Here is a 17552-nt window from a genome sequence, read left to right on the forward strand (position 1 = left end):
AAAAGGACAACAATAGGCAGGCTAAAGTAGACAGGGGAAAGCCAATGAGGCCTCAACCTTATACAAAGAAATCCAGGCCACCGAGGAACACAGAGAGCAGGAAAAATAGTCTTCCCCAGGGAAGAGTGCACCACTGGTTATCCCATATAAAATGATAAGCCTAGGTTTATATTTTATACCTTACTGTAAAAAGTAACATCATACAGAGTTATATTTAAGAAGATATGTACATGTATATACACACACACACACATACGCACATAACAATAAAAAGAATGAATTTGAAAGAGAGAAAGGAGTGGTTGGTATATAAAAGGGTTTGGAGGGAAGAAAGCAAAAGGGGAAATGATGTAATTAGTTATAATCTCAGTAAAGAAAAGGAAAGGAAAAGAAAAAAGAAAAGAAAAGAAAAATATTTTAAAAAAGAGGAAGTTGACTGAGTCAAAAAGAAAACATTCAACAAGGCTGATCTGGGACCCATATTTGTACAGGGGCGTTAATAGAGAGGGAAGATTCAGGGGAATGAGCACAAGAAGAAAAATAAACAACAAAGATGCAGGAAAGCCAAACCAAATCGCATGTCTGCACTTATAATGCCCATGCATGTTGCTCTCAGTGGACAAAAATGGCACTGAAGAGGAAAACGCAGTCAGGCGCCACACAGCGGCCAATAATGCTGCCATCTTTCGACTTTTACAGTTAATAGCTTTTGGTTAAAAACTCAGGACAGCTAACTTTTAGGGTGTGACCATACATTGACATGCTCAGCACTTTGAGGGTACTACTAGGTCAGAACATCATTTTTTGACGAGACCCAAGACACCCAAAGAGTTGGTTCATGGGTCAAACACAACCAAGAGCTGACCATGAACCCCAGCTCCAGAGGTAACTGCGCTCAGAGGCTTCAATAAAGCAAGCAGACCTTTGTAAAGAGGCCACCATATTTACTTGGGGACACCCAAGACAGTGGCAGCCACCCCCACCAGGCCGGGCCCCCTGCCAGAGCCAGCGCTCCCCCTCACAGCCACCCCCACCAGACCGGGACCCCCTGCCAGTACCAGCACCCACCTCACAGCCAACCCCCCCGCTCCCCTGCCTACCAGTACCAGCACCCACCTCACAGCCACCCCCCCAGGCCAGGCCCCACCTGTGCCAGCGCTCCCCCTCACAGCCACCCCCCCAGGCCAGGCCCCACCTGTGCCAGCACCCACCTCACAGTCACCCCCCACAGGCCGGGCCCCCTGCCAGTGCCAGTGCTCCACCTCACCTGCCTTGCACGTCTTTCCGTTGTCCTGCAACTGCACACCAGTAGGGCAGGCACACGAGTAGAAAGGCTCCCTCGGGGACAGCAGGCACAGATGGGAGCAGCCCCCATTGTCCTCCTCACATCGAGTGTGGACTGGCAGAAACAGGACAGAAGAGAAAGAAAGTTGCAGTGCAGGAAACATGATCCCCACCCCTGCCCTGCTGCTCATTTCCAAATGGGCTGGAACCCCACCATGTCCTCAAGTGTCTTGCAGGACAGCACTCTGGTGTCCCTCTGGCCCAAAGCCCTCCCATGTTATTAGGACCCCTTCCCTACAGGCCAATCTAGTCTTACCTCACCACTGACCACCCACATGTGTAGGGTTTTCATCCTTGCCAGCTGTTCTATAGCTTCTCAGGAACCATCCCAGACCTGCCCTGCCCCAGGAGGAACATTTTCCCCTCCCTGAGCTCTTCCAACAAGAAGACAAACTTTCAAAGGACACCCTCCCCAAGAAAACCACCCACCATGCTTCCATAGAAATCCTCAGGACCTGGTTATGTGGCAATCCCTAGGAACCCAGGGTCAGTGGACTGCTGAGCACATGACTCACTGTGTCTCTCTGCTCTGCCTGCTGCAGGCTCCATTCACACGGGGTGACCACACACTCAGACCCATCTCTGACCATGCACAGCTGAATCTAACAAAGGTTTCTAGACCCTCCTTCTACCCGAGGGATGTGGGGCTGAGCATCACTGAAACACTGTAAACTGGAAATTGTTTCCTGCAATTGACCTTTGTCCTCCCAATAATGGGAGTGAAGCATGGGCTGCTGCAAGGGTAGAGGGGTTCAGGGACCATGACCCCTCAGACAGACCACCTTCCCCTCATTCTACGCTAACTGATGCTTTTCTGGCTTGGGTTCTAAGCCCTAAATTCAAGTGTGGTCAAGAACTACCAATCCCTAGTCCCTGTGCAACTAGGTGAGCCTAGAACAGGCCCTTCTCATCTCCCACCAGCCCCCATATCTGTCACAGAAGCTCAGCATCACCATCAGCGACTTCTGCTAGGACTCTACCATCTAGGACCCCAGGCTGAGAACCAACAACTCCAAGCAAGAATTTCACACATTAGGACTCCACTGAGTCTTAAGAATGGCACCTTCTCTAGAAAGCCCAGAACAACTCTAGAGGGGCCCTGTCTGTCCACCACACTAGCCTGTCTGGGGACAGAAGCACCATACACGTACATACACACACACATACACACACCCCTACCTGGACTGTCACAGGCAGAAGCACCATACATGTGTACACACACACACACACACACACACACACATACACACACGTTCTGTGTCCACACGTGCATGTGCACACACACACACACACCTACCTGGACTGTCACAGGCAGAAGCACCATACATGTACACACACACACACACACACACGTTCTGTGTCCACACATGCATGTGCACACACACACACACATACACACCTGGACTGTCACAGCAGAAGCACCATACATGTACACACACACACAGTACTCCTAGGCCAGCATGCACATCTCTAGAGAGGTGGCCCCCTGCACAGAAGCTTCTGCAGAACAGGTCTGCTTGACCCTATCCATCCCCAATGACCTGGCAGAGCCTCACATCTGCAATAGGCCCCTCCCGTCTACATCCTATCTTACCTGCACCAGCAATCTGTCTGATTTAGCCTCTCTTACCTGGGAGCACTACCCTGTCACCCCTGCACCCCGCCCACCCCATCCCCCAGTGCCTGCTCACACTTACAGGGAGGCTGCCGCTCCTGGCTCAGCACCTGAATGTCCATGGGGGAGTAGAGAGCACTAAGGATCTCCTTCCTCTTCTCCCCTGTCCACTTATTACAGGCGTGGATAGAGCGGGTCTGCCAGTCCGTCCAGTAGAGCGTGTCCCCAGAGAGCGTCAGGGCAAAGGGGTGAGTGAGGCTGCCTTCTACAACCTTCTGCCTGCAGCAGATGGGAAAAGGGCAGAGTGGTCAGAAGAAGACTATAGATCAACTCTGCCCCATCCTGGAGGTTCCTGGGCCACAACAAACTCCATCAAAAGAAAACAGCTATGAACACACCCCTCCTAGGCAACTCTAGTCAGTCCCTCTGGGTGTGCATGGGCACTGCCCACGCGCAGCCAGCCTTCCAGGCCTATGGCAAAAACATAAATGTCACTGGACAAAGGGACAAGTGCCCCCTACAGAAGACAAGCAGCTGCTGGAAAGCCTGGATCCCAGCCCTGCTGTGAAAACAGCTTCATGCTAATTCAGCCAGATGTGCTCTATCCTGAAGCCACATCGACAGCATGGAGACACTTTCAGTCCTCTGTGCTCAGAATATCCCACACAGTGGACATCATATTTAATGAGATTATGAACACTGGTAATAGGAGTGGAATTGAACACAGCCAGCAACTTATGATTGCTTAACGACCAACCCCAGGGCAGGAGGCTCTGGCCAGCTGTGTGGCCTTGGGAACTCCCTGTCTATCATCATACAGGCAGTGGTATGGGGTTGCTGTGAAAATTAACTGAACTGGCAAATGTCCCTGGGCAATACCACCATCACCATTATATTAACTGCCACTCTCTTGTCATGACCCCTTGCCCAAAGCTCCCAGGCCAGTAGCTTTCTAGACTTTGGGACAGTCTTGGTCATACTAGGATCGCATATTCCCACAGTCCAGTGTCCCCAGGATGACCTCATTTCCAAAGCTCAGGCCAGGCCCTGATCTAGCCCACCTGTGTGTATCCCCACCCTCACCTGGGGACAGGACACAAGGCTTCCCAGCATCCCAACATGGATGGCGCACTGGCCTTCCCAATCTCACTTGAGCCTTCAGATGGACTTTTAGCACCAGCTCCTATGCCCCGAGGCAGGAGCTGCTCCTGTGCAAAGGCCATACTAACCTCCCACAAAGAGTCCAAGACCTTGAACCTTGCCAACTCAGCAAGTAATAATCGGTCATGGAGTAAACTACCCTCCCCTGACACAAAGGTCACAGTGAGTCTCAAGTGTGATGATGGCACAGAACTACACCAAACAGGCTGGGAAGTTCTAACAGCCATCACCAAGCAAGAAAACTGGCCTTCTTATTCATCCACCTGCCCCCTCTGTTTATCAAGCACCTACTGTGTACACAGCTCTCTAGCAAGACTAGAGATGCAGTGATAATCACTGCTGCCCTGGAGACACTAAGACAAAAACAGGGCAGAGGCAGCAGTTTGAACACTGAATTTTATATTTGTTTTTAAGGTTTTATTTCTATTAATGTGTATGTGCATCTGTGGGCAGATATGTGTATCTGAGTGCAGTTGCCCAAAGAGATCAGAAGAGGGCATTAGACAAGCCTCCCAACATGAGTGCCGGGAAGTGAACTCAGGTCCTCTCAAGAACATCAGGTGTTAGTAACCACTGAGCTAAATCTCCAGCCCCTGAACGTTGAGATTTTCTCACTCATGCTATGGGACAATGCTCTTGTACACTGTAAAGATTTGTCACTCATACTGGTTTAATAAAACACTGATTGGCCAGTAGCCAGGCAGGAAGTATAGGTGGGGCGACCAGACTAAGAGAATTCTGAGAAGAGGAAAGGCGGAGATGCAGCCACCAGCCAGATGCTAAGGAAGCAGGATGAGAATGTCTTACAGAGAAAAGGTACCAAGCCACATGGCTAATCATAGACAAGAAGTATGGGTTAATATAAGTTGTAAGAGCTAGTTAATAAGCCTGAGCTAGGGGGCTGGAGAGATGGCTCAGAGGTTAAGAGCACTGCCTGCTCTTCCAAAGGTCCTGAGTTCAATTCCCAGCAACCACATGGTGGCTCACAACCATCTGTAATGGGGTCTGGTGCCCTCTTCTGGCCTGAAGACATACACACAGACAGAATATTGTATACATAATAAATAAATAAATATTAAAAAAAAATAAGCCTGAGCTAATAGGCCAAACAGTTTATAATTAATAGAAGCCTCTGTGTGTTTATTTGGGACTGAGTGTCTGCAGGACCAAGCAGGAGGGACAGAAACTTCTGTCTATAGTTTCATAGCAAAACGTAGGGACATCTATGGGTCAGGTATACTCTATTTTTTTAATTACCGTGTGTGTGGTGTGTATATGGGCAGATAGATGAGTGCCACAGCACCTGCATGGAGGTCAAAGGACAAATTTCTCTACTTCTACCACATGAGTTCCTGGGATAGATCTCAGTAGTCATGCTTGTATAGCCAGGCATCTCAGAGAGCTATATGTTTCTTTCTACACAGTTTGGAAGGAATTTTCAACATATTGCTGTGGAAACAGTCACATTAGCTGTGACGTCAGATGTGGTACCTGTGCTCTATTCCCAAAGTCATCAAGCTATCCTTGGTAAGAGCCTAGGGCCCAAGTTAAGAAGCTTCAATTCCCTGAGGGAAAATAGTGGGGAGGGCACCTCGGCCACTGTGCACTCACCGGAAGGAGCCATCCAGGTTGGCACGGTGGATGAAGCTGAGCTTGGCATCAGCCCAGTATAGCTTCTGCTCCTCTAGGTCGATGGTCAGCCCATTGGGCCAGTAAATGTCAGAGTCTACAATGATCTTCCGGGTACTGCCATCCATTCCTGCTCGCTCAATCCGGGGTGCTTCCCCCCAGTCAGTCCAGTACATGTACCTAATGAGGCAAGGATGGAAGAGAGAGACACAAACAGACCTGAGGGTTGGTCCCAACCTCCAACAGGTCTGAAAAGCTCACCCATCAGACCTATGAGGAACAACCAGAGATAAGGACTTGAGGGACCAGAACTCTAGGTTTTTAGGTTAAGGGATTTCATGTTTGAAATGAAACACTGAAACAGGAGTATACCACCACCTCCATCACCTTCACCACCACCTCCATCACTTCCAGCACTACCACCTCCTCCATCACCTCCACCACACCACCAGGACCTCCATCACAACACCACAACACCACCACCTCCGCCACACCACACTGCCTCCTCCATCACCTCTGTTACACCACTGCCTCCTCCATCACCTCCACCACACCACTACCACCTCCTCCATCACCTCCAATACAACATTGCCTCCTCCATCACCTCCATTACACCACTACCTCTTCCATCACCTCCACTATACCACCCTTCCTCCTCCATCACCTCCACTACACCACACCACCACTTCCATCTCCTGTAGCTAAGGCTGGCCCCAAACTCCTGATTCCACTGCTTCCTCTACTTCCCAAGAGCTAGGATAACAAGCATATGCCACCCTGCTCAGGCTTTTTTTCAATATTTATTTTATTTTCAGGTGTGTGTGTGTGTGTGTGTGTGTGTGTGTGTGTGTGTGTGGGGAGGGAGGGAGGGAGGGACGGAGGGAGGGAGGGAGGGACGGAGGGAGGGAGGGGCGAATGCAGGAATCCATAGGGATTAATCTCCCTGAGCTGGAGTTATAGCTCGTTGTAAACTGCTCAAAGTGGGTGTTAAGAACCAAACTGAGGTCCTTGAGAAGAGAAGTGCTGAGCCATGTCTCCAGCCCTGAGAAACATGCTCTTAAGAATATAAATGTGCAGGGCGGTGGTGGCGCACGCCTTTAATCCCAGCACTTGGGAGGCAGAGGCAGGCGGATCTCTGTGAGTTTGAGGTCATCCTGGTCTACAGAGCAAGTTCCAGGACACCCAAGTTACACAGAGAAACCCTGTCTCAAATAAAACCGGGGGGGGGGGGAGAAAAAATATAAACTATAAGGGATTGAGAGATGGTTTGGCAGCAGTTAAAAGCACCGGCTACTCTTGCAGGTTCTGTCCCCAGCACCCACACAGAGATTCACAGGGATCTAACACCTTCTTCTGAACTCAATGAGAACTACGCACACATGGCACACTTACATAAACACAGACAAATCACTCATAAACAAGATTAAATTAAACCTTCACACACACACACACACACACAGAGAGAGACACACGCATGTGCTTGTGCACGCAGGCAGATGAGCTGGCTCACCAACGAAGGCCCTTGCTGTACAAGCTCACAAGTCTGAAGCACCAAGTAAATCCCCAGAGCCTAGATAAAGAAGCAGGAAGTGGTGTCATGCGTCTGTAGTCCCAGCACTCCTAAAGCAGAATTGCCTGGAAGCTCACAGGCCAGCTATCCAGGAATGGAGAGCAGAGAGACCCTGCCTCTACAAGTGGAAAGAGAAAACTGATTCATGAAAGTTGTCCTCTGACCTCCACAGTGTGCAATGACACAAGCACAAGTCCCCCATACACATACACAGATTATCATCCCAGGACAGAGGGCTGGGTTATAGCTCAGTGATAAAGCTCCTGCCTAGCAGGCACAAAGCCCAGGCCTCCATCCCTAGACCTATAGAAAAAGAATATAGACTAAGATGATTGTAATGTTACAGAGCATATAATCTGCACTGACATCAGGGACCAAAATGTCACTGGGTTGCCCACGGCCCTATACACTTCCAGCTTAAGAACATGCTATGAGGACCTTCCCCCTCCCTAGCAGAAAAACTTCTCATTGAGCCTAGTGTAGCAGTGCACACCCTGTTATCCCTAGCACCAAGAGACTGAAGCAGAGGATCACTAGTTCAAAGCCAGCAGGGACTACACGGTGAGTTTGGGTCCTGCCTGGGACATATGAGACTGATCCCCCACATAAAAAACAAGCTACAGTAGATATGCACAAAAGAAACAGCAGTGAATGCAAGGAGGCTTTTTAGAGCCAGGTTGAGAAGCTCCCAATGAGGAGCCCATGTCATATATTCCTAAGACACTCCACTCCACACAGTGCCTTTATGTGTTCTGTGCCCAGACTCCGCATCCAAGATGATAACCCCCAACCCTGCCAGTGCCTAGAGAATGTAGCCAGAGATGTGTATGTGGATCGACTTGAAGAACACAGGTTCCCATCCTGGGAGTCCATGGGTGAACCAAAGGACACAAAAGTGGCAGACGTGGTTTGTTCAGTCTATCCCTCTGCAGAGAGAAGGGGGCACCATCAGAGTGGCCTCTAGAAGCCCATTTCCTACCCACGGTCCTTGTAAGATGGAGCACTGTTACACTCCTTGGTACAGCCCAGGTCCAGGCTCACAAGCCCCCTCTTCTATGCATACTCCTTCTGGGGTCAGGTTAATCCCCACATATCTTGTCCGCCATTTTTCCTAGGTGAAAACACCATTCATGTAGGCCGATCCCAAGATGATCCAGGGACCAGCATAATCTACAACATGAGGAATAAACTCAGCTGAGACCCTTGTGGGGTCTCCACAAGCTGGACATGGTGACTCTTGCCTGAAATTCCAGCACTTGGAAGTCTGAGACAGGAGAATTGCCATGGGTTCCAGGCCAGCCAGAGCTATAAAGACCTGGGAAGGAGAACACTCTTGTTGCAATAATGGGCATGCCAAGATTCACAGGGGTTTCAGTTGTCTCGAGGGGCCCCTCATTGCTGCTCTGCCACCACCCGTCTTCCCGGTAGGGGTCCTGTGTGAGCCAGAACCATCACCACCTTTTGGAAGGGCCATGAGGACATCATCCAGAAGGGTAGGCACAGGAGCCTGCCCTATAAATGTCCCCTTTCTGCCCTGCTTCATGGCCAAGCACCTCTCACAGGATGACTCATGGCCAAGCACCTCTCACAGGATGACTTCAGTGTCTCCTACACAAGCCCCTGTGTCAGCCTACTGCCACCATTAGACAGATGGGAAGCTGGGGCTCTGGCAGATGAACTTGTCTCTCACACACAAGTGGAAGCTCCAGACAGCAGCCTGGATGTGCAGGGAAGGCCCAAGTTTCATGGGTGTTCCATCCTGCATCAGCAGGGCCAGAACTGGGATGGATTCTCTGGGCAGCCTGGAGGCAGATCAGACTCAGCAGAGGCCTTCCCTCCCTCCATCTCTGTGCTTCTCCCACTCCCACAGGCCCAGGCCTTGCCACTCAATGAGAAGGTGAACTGTGTCTATGATTCCTGCCTGGGGCACTGTGGCCCAGAGATAACACCAGGCAGCAAAACGAGGTTAGTAATTCACATTTCTTCCCCAGTTCCTGAGGCCCAGTGCTGATGTGGGATTCCCTTCTGTATGCTGTGAATACCATAGGTTAATAAAGAAACTGGCTTGGCCTGATAGGGTAGAACAGAGCTATGCGAGGAAGGGGGGGGGGCACTAAACTGAATGCTGGGAGAAAAGAGGTGGAGTTAGGGAGAAGCCATGCAACCCCGCCCCCCATGGCAGTAGCAGCTGTCTTTCTATCCTGGAGGCCCAGCAGCCCTGTAGCCCCATCCAGATATATAGCAGGGTTTCCCCAGACCTGGGTTTGAAGAGAGCATTGGGTCCCCTGGAACTGGAACAGAGGAGTATGAGCTGCCATGTGGGTACTGGGAACCGGACCTGGGCCCTCTATAGAAGAGCAGCCAGTGTCATAACCATTGAGTCGTCCATCTCTGCCACTCCTGGCCACCTGGTCCTAGGCTGTGCACACTGAAGAGGGCATCTGAACAACAGCCATCCTTCTCAATAGTGGCTGGGGCATCTAAGGAAGGCTCCAGAAGGGTAAATGGCACAGGAAGGCACAAGGGCATATCAGAGTCTCCCAAAGAGCTAGAGAGCCAGGTTTCTCTTTTCCTCCCCGTCCACTATTCCCACTCCTAGCTGCACCCTCACAGCCTTCACACCTGCACCTGCACTTAGGAAGCTTGAGATGTCCGGGCATCAATGGTGAAGTCAACCTTGGCCCAGAGGCAGAAGGTGACCCTGGGAGAGCATCTAGGGAGAAGTCAGAAGCAAGTGCACGAACAGATCACCCAAACATTTACTAATGACAATCAAGGCCAAAGAGGCTGAGAGGACACAGACCTCACCAGTCGCGGTGAGAATGGAGGGTGCTGAGTTCCCAACCAAGAACCTAGAGTCTAGAGTCTCTAAATAGCTTTTTTTTTTTTTTTTAGGTTTATTTATTTTAGTGTCCTGTCTGTATGTATACCTGAAAGTCAGAAAAGGGCACCAGATCTCATTATAGATGGTTGTAAGCCAGCATGTAGTTGTTAGGAATTGAACTCAGGATCTCTGGAAAAGCAGTCACTGCTCTTAACAACCTGAGTCATCCTTTCCAAAAAGTCTGTCAGATATGCTAGGCCTGAAGGCCAAAGATGGATGCCCCAACATTACAGGGGAACTTTGGGTGACTGTCCAAGTGGCCAGCTGTTTCTGTCATCACCCACATTTTTTGGAAGTCATTTGCTCTCACTTCCAGCTTATTTAGTTAATGTTATTTCCTTCATGGTTCTCTGAGGGAATTGAAGACTAGATAGTTACAGTTATAGTTTTCCTTGTTTACCTGATGCAGAAAGCAAGTTATAACAGAAAGTAAATTTGGTACAAGACTTTGGACTCCCCAAGATAGGATAGATAATGGAGCATTTTCTCTAAATTTGTCAAAAGACATTGTTGATGTATTTATTGCATATATATATATATATATTATATATAGTTATTGTACTTATTATATATAGTCTTTCTTATATTATAGTCTTTATTTTAGACAAAAGAGAAAATGTAGTAGCATTTCATTTGTATTTTAATAAATAAAGCTTGCCTACATAGCATCTCTAAACAAGCATGACCCACCCAAACCATCATTTCCCAGTGTAGTCAGATATCCTTCAATGATCACAGTAAAAAGATAAGGGGCTGGAGAGATGGCTCAGTGGCTGCAACACTGGCTGCTCTTCTATAGCAGGCCCAGGTTCAATTCCCAGCACCAACATGGCAGCTTGCAATCCTCTGTAACTCCAGTTCCAGAGGATCCAATTTCCTCTTCTGGCTTCATGGTACACAAACATACCCACATGGGAAAGAAAAGAGAGAAGAAAACTGCATAATGTGGACTCTTATGTGGTGGAGGAAGGGCATGCGTGTCACAGCAGCAGCCTCCACCCACCCAGGACTGTTCTCAGTGTTTCACGTAGTACAATGAGGTCATAGCACACCTTTGTATAGGTGGGGACATACACAGTGTCATGTCACCCTTGCCAGCTGATCCTGCCTTCAGAATAGAACCCAACCCTAAACACTTTCTACCCCCAACCTGGACCAAGATGCTGCCCTCCGCTGCCACCCATAACTGCTATGAGGGAGCCCTGTGAGCTTGAGTTATCCCCTCCAATGGGTCTAGTCCTCTCTACCCCAGGGCCTTTGCACTGGTCATTCCCTCTTTTTCAAAGACCACACGGCTGTTGCCTTCACCCACTTCAGGTCTCCACTTAAAAGCCACTCAGAAGCCAGGGCTGGTGGCACAGGCCTATAATCCTAGCTTTGAGAAGCAAAGGCAGGAGGATTCCAAGTTCAAGGCCTGGATAGACTAGTTAGTTCAAGGTCGTGCTGAGTGGTCTAGTGACATTCTGTCTCAAAATGAGATATAGAAAAGGAGTTGTAGCTTGGTGGTGGAGAGCATGTGTCTGGCAGGTGCAAGGCAAGGCCTGGATTCCATCCCAGTAGGAAGCCTTCCTGGGCTCCATAGCTGCAGCTAGAAGCCTTGAACACTGCCCTCTTCCCAGGGCCCGCCTACTCTCCTAGAGACACTCATTCACCTCAAACAAAGTGCACCTGCATCATTTTCTCTCCTACCCCACCAGTACCCCATAAGGGCACTGGGGCAATGGAGAAAAACAACCGGCTTGAGAACAGGCCATCTTCATGAATGTGGTAGGACAGAGCTATAGCATTCTGTCCTGGGAGTAGGAACGCAGGGGACAGAGACAGACAAGAGCACAGGGGTCCTCTTGAGGAAAAGGGTGCTAGCCTGAGCCTTTTCTGTCAGACTCTCACACAGATCAATTCCTCTCAGTCGCAGAGACTCCTGGGATAATGGTCAATGCCTCCTCAGAAGATGTCAGGTACTGAGGTCCCTGGGGATTTGAAGTCTGAGACTATTCACCAGGTAGCACAGAGATCGTCCTAGGAAGATGACCTGAGTTCTGGGACGCTCAGAGTGAGGAACCCACAGGGGCCGGTAGCCACTAGTATACAACCCCACTTACCTCTGGTGTTATGAACTGGACACACACACCTGCCTGCACACTTCTTCACAAATACGCACACCCATCCACAGGTCCTCAATCACACTCAAGTCAGATGTACATGTTTACTGGTGCACATGCACACACACACATTAAGTACTCATATTTATTTGTGCAAATATAACAGTCACATACATTCATGTATATACACACTCAACAACCCTTGTGTATAATCATGCTCACAAATGCATATACATTCTCACATAAAAAGCACATTTACACAAGTGAAGAATGTATGTGCATATTCTCATAAACACATACTCACTACAAGCACAATCAGGCACAGTTACACTTGCCACAATCACCCCTGCACACATTTGTGCACAGATATCCTCACATAACATATTGACACATACTCATTTAATGCTTGCACACAGGTCTCTCTTATATACTCTCATATATATACCCAGGCGTGTTTGTGTACACACACACACACACACCATCCTGGGCCTTTGCACAAAGCATGTGCTCCAGAAGTCACACACTTTGGTTCCCACATACTCAAATGCCAGCTCCGTGTCAAATGGATGACTTCAGCCCCATAGTTTGCCCTCATCTGGTCTACTCCTCAAACTCCCTAGACCAAGCAGGGGCGATTCTCCCAGTCCACACTCCAAACCCTCCAGCCGAGCCTAAGAACACATACACAGTCATGCCAGCCTCTCGGGCCCAGCTTCTGCTCAGCCCACAGCCAGTGGTTAGTCAACCCAGAGGAGCTCACTGAGGAGGGTCACAATAAGTCAGTACCATCAGGGTTCAGACAGCACCCCACTTCTGGAGACAGCCCAAAGATGGGCTTAGTATCCCTGGCCATGGTAGAAGGCAGAGCAAGGGGCAGCTGGAACCTATCCCACACTGGGACTGGTTGCACAGAGCACCTACAAGATTTACAGCTCAGACTCAGGCAAGATTCGCAGCCCATGTCCTGCTTCCTCATCTGTGAGATCCTGGCTGGCATTTCTCAGAAGCTCTGGGGACAGTAAAAAAGCTAAGATGTCAAGTGAGTCCAATACAGCCTATGGCAAAAAACAAAACAAAACAAACAAACAAACAAACAAACAAAAAAAAAACCAGAATGCTATCTTGCCCAAGACATCTATCTGACTGTTCTCACAACTGAGACAGCATAGAACTTCAGGGTCATGGCCACCCAAGGACAGCTCAGAAAAGGGTCTGTGTACCATAGCCCACAGTGCTAGGATTCAAGACATGTGCCATCACACCTAACTTTTTCTAGGGATTAAAGTTGGGTCCTCATGGTTACAAGGCAGATACTTTACTGACTGAGGCATCTCCCAGTTCCTGCATGTTTTACGACAGTCTTTAGAGTCCAGGGTAGCCTGGAACTTGTGGCAACCCTCCTATCTCAGCCTCCAGAATGCCAGGATTGCAGTGTGAGCCACCATACCTGGCTAACCATGGCGTGTTTTATAATCCAGGATCTGGAAGGGAGCTGATTCCTAGCCAGGGGCTGCTCCCCAGGACATCTCCTCAGCCTGCTACATGGGCTCTACAGAAGCAGCCCTAGCCCCCACTCCCACCCATAGGGCCAGCAGAACAGAGGTTTACCCGTGTGCAGGATCCAGGGCAATGGCCCTTGGCTGGTCCAGGTCCTGCCAGAAGAGAACCTTGCGGGACGTGCCGTTGAGGTTGGCTACCTCAATGCGGTTGGTCTCGGAGTCTGTCCAGTACAGTTTCTTGCCAACCCAGTCACAGGCCAGGCCGTCAGGTGACACGAGGCCAGAGATGACGATGCTCTGCGCAGCAGCTCCAGTCTGGTTCAGGTAGGTCTGTTTGATGGCCTCCTCACTCACATCTGTCCAGTACACAGCACCCTTGGAGAACTGGAAGTCGACTGCGGCTGCGTCCTCCAGGCCGCTGGCCACAATGGTGGACTCCAGCTTCACTCCGCCTGCATCTACTAGCCGCACATCCCGGCGGTTGGCAAACAGCAGGAGCGGCGAGGCTGTGGGCAGAGCACAGGGTCAGGACGGGTAGCTGAGCAGGACAGGAACCAGAGACAGTGGGGAAGAGAACCATACACGGCCACCTCTGACCTTCCCTCTGGTCCCCAGCACCTGAGACCCCTTCCCTCCAGGAACCAGAGACAGTAGGGAAGAGAACCATACACGGCCACTTCTGACCTTCCCTCTGGTCCCCAGCACCCGAGACCCCTTCCCTCCAGTGGTTCAAAGGTTTCCACCCTGGGAATAGGCCAGTGCAGGCAGAGAAGCAGGAAGACTCCTCAAACCCTGAAACTCTGACTGCTGCTCTCCCCAAACTGGAAAGACCACTTTCCCACCTCAACTTGCTCTCAGGAGTTCAGATATGCTCTTCAAAGGAGGTGGAGAGGGGTGCGTTCTGTAACCTCCTGGGATCTTTTTTTCTCTAACCCTCACTGGGAGCCAGAAGCCCAGGAGCCAGGGCTCGACTAGGAACCACTAAGGAAACCACACACTTAATTCCTAAGCTTTAAGAGGAACCCACAACACACTCCTGGGAAGCTAGTTTTCCCTCAAGGAGAGCTGGCAGTAGCCCCAGGGGCCCACAGTGAAACAAGCCACAATGTGGGTGGCTCCCCACCCTCACCTGGGGACAGGCTGCTTCTCTTCCCCTCTCCCCCTGGAGAACCCTGGATGGCATGGGCTCTGTATCACCCCAGGGATCCACCACTCCCACCCCCCTCCTAAGGCAGCAAAGGAAAGCACAGAGGAGGGAGAGTTCTGGAGAGATGCAGGAGTGAAAGAGAAAGTGTCCCAGGGGCAGAGAACCAGAGGCCTTCCTAGGAAGGCAGGGCAGCAGGGACTGCTGGTGCCAGGGGCCTCTGGGGTCTCCTGTTCCAGTGGGGAAACAGATACTGAGCAAGAATGTAACCAAGAGCTTGCAGTGATGTAGGTTAATGTGATGAATGAGGCAAACAGAGTGGCAGGACAGGTTGGGAGGAGGGGCCAGTACAGGAGAAGGCTGCACACTAAGTAAGGTGGTCAGAGGAGGAAGATCAAAACCCATGCAAAGTTGCTAGAAACACACAGTGGCAGCATGCATGAGGGAAAAAATGCACTGGATGCTGGTCCTATGGTCCTTCTCTACCTCGTGACTCGCCCCGTGTACCCAACGCTTCTCAATGCACAGCCCCCACTAGATCTGGGATCCTAGCCGTATGTTCTCGAGGCCCATAGTTGCAGCCTTCATAAAGAAGCATCAACTTGTCCCAAGTCACACGGGGCCCGATGACTCTGTCAGTCTCCAGCTGGAGCTGAACGGTGACAAGATGGAGTCCCAAGAACATTGACAATGGAAGGAGACAACAGTGAGCGATCGAGCAAGGATGGGGCACACGCACGCGCACGCGTGCACACGCACACACACCACACACCAGGGCTATACTTCCGAGTCTCTGGCCTGGGGAAGGTTTCACACCAGGACTAAGCCCCGTGGTCCACTTGCACCACACCTGGGGCCCTTGAAGATCATCAGGAAAAGCTCAGAGCATCCTCTAGTAGACAAAAATGACACAGGGACAAGACAATGTGACAATGCCATAGCACCTGCTGCATTAAAGACCACAAAATAGATGGCTTAGCAGTCAGGAGCACATGCAACTCATGCAGAGGACCCAGGTTCAGTTCCTAGCATCCACATAGTAGCTCCAGCTCCAGGGACCCCAACACCTCAGGTCCCTGTAGGCACCTTCATCCATATGCACATACTCATACATAGCCACGTACACATAACTTAATAATTCTTAAAAACAAACAAGATGGATGACTTCTGAGGAATGATGTCCAATGTTGAGCTCTGGTCTCCACATGCACATATAACTGCACACATATGCGTTCTGTCTCTTTCTCCCTCTGTCACAGCACTGTGAATTCATGCACCCTGGTACTGAGGGCACAACAGAGTGCTAACTGGCAACAAAGGCTAATAAAGGCTTGGTCAAGGAGAAGAGCCTCTGCCTCAAGATTGGTAAATACGTATTTTCAAACAGTAACTCTGAATTCCACATCTGTTGCTAGGAGGCTATTTGTGCAAGTATTATTTTTGAAGCTGAATATGATAAGGCAAAAGGCCAGACCTCTAGGGAAGGGCACTAGTGGGCCCAAGATATGCTCCACACAGGAACCCAGGGTCCGCAGTGTGCTCCCTGGGAAACAAGCAGGGATTCAGGAGGCTCCCCTGGAAGCTGCTGTGGTAAGTGCTTCCCAGGCCAGGGTTAGCTCCACTGGACTAAGCACTTAACACTAGCCTGGATCCCAGCTGGGAGACTGGAGCAAGATTACCACCCTGCTGAACCTCAGTTACACACACACACACACAAATATTTTGACCTGGCATGGTGGTACATGCCCAGGTCATGAGAAGCCGAAGCAGAAGGCCCAGAAGTTCAAGGTCATCCTTAGGTATGCATCAAGTTCAAGACCAGTCTGTCTCAAAACAATGTTAGCAAAGGGTTAATGTTTTGAAAGACACAGCTGACAGCTGAACAGGCCAAATTCCCTATGACACATGACAGGCTCCCTTGGTCCATCCAGATGTTCTCATCAGTTTAATCTTGTATATACCCCTTCAAAGCAAGAACATGGACATCCCATATCTCCAGAGATTTTTCAGCACCCACAACCAGGGAGGAAAGCTGATAGCTCAATTATCTCTGACAGGTACACATATCTGTTGCTCCCAGGACCCCATCAAATCAGAGAAAAACACCAGCTCAAGCCCCCTCCTGCCTTAGGCACCAGGCTCTATGGTCAGTTTATCATCCCTGCCACAGCAGAACTGGGACTGAAAATCCCCGTGCCAACAATCCCATTTTAACCCCTGTAAGTATAGCCAATATTTATATATAGAATTCATAACAGATGGTTTCCCTTCCATTCCAATAGCCTATGTTTTACACTGTTTACATGGTTACCCCAAACAAGGCCCAATTCCAGGTAATCCAACCCTTTGTTGCGACCCCAAAATAAGAAGCAATCTTGGTCCATGCCTTATTTATAATCACAAACCGTTACACTGGGCCTCCAATGGGAGTCTGTGTACACATGGTGGATGAGGGGTGGAGACGGGTTCTATTGCCAACCCAATGGGCAAGGCCAAGCCACAGAAAGAACAAGGATGTACATACAAGAAGATACTTAGTTGGAGAGCATACACACACATGTACACTCACACAACCTCACACCACCTAAACAAGGTGCCCCAAGG

General features: G+C 50.0%; 1 protein-coding gene across 1 annotated transcript in view; it reads right to left on the reverse strand.

The window, feature by feature from the left end:
* Nucleotides 1–17552, reverse strand: part of Lrp5 (LDL receptor related protein 5) — a 108043-nt gene that overhangs the window by 64647 nt on the left and 25844 nt on the right. Inside the window, exons 2-5 of the mRNA XM_038345728.2 lie at nt 13914–14310; nt 5732–5929; nt 3042–3238; nt 1268–1399 (exon numbers count right to left, since the gene is read on the reverse strand). Coding sequence (XP_038201656.1) covers nt 1268–1399; nt 3042–3238; nt 5732–5929; nt 13914–14310 — 924 coding nt within the window. The remainder of the gene's footprint in view (nt 1–1267; nt 1400–3041; nt 3239–5731; nt 5930–13913; nt 14311–17552) is intronic.

Source organism: Arvicola amphibius, chromosome 1 (genome assembly GCF_903992535.2).
Source record: "Arvicola amphibius chromosome 1, mArvAmp1.2, whole genome shotgun sequence".
Classification (NCBI taxonomy): Eukaryota; Metazoa; Chordata; class Mammalia; order Rodentia; family Cricetidae; genus Arvicola; species Arvicola amphibius.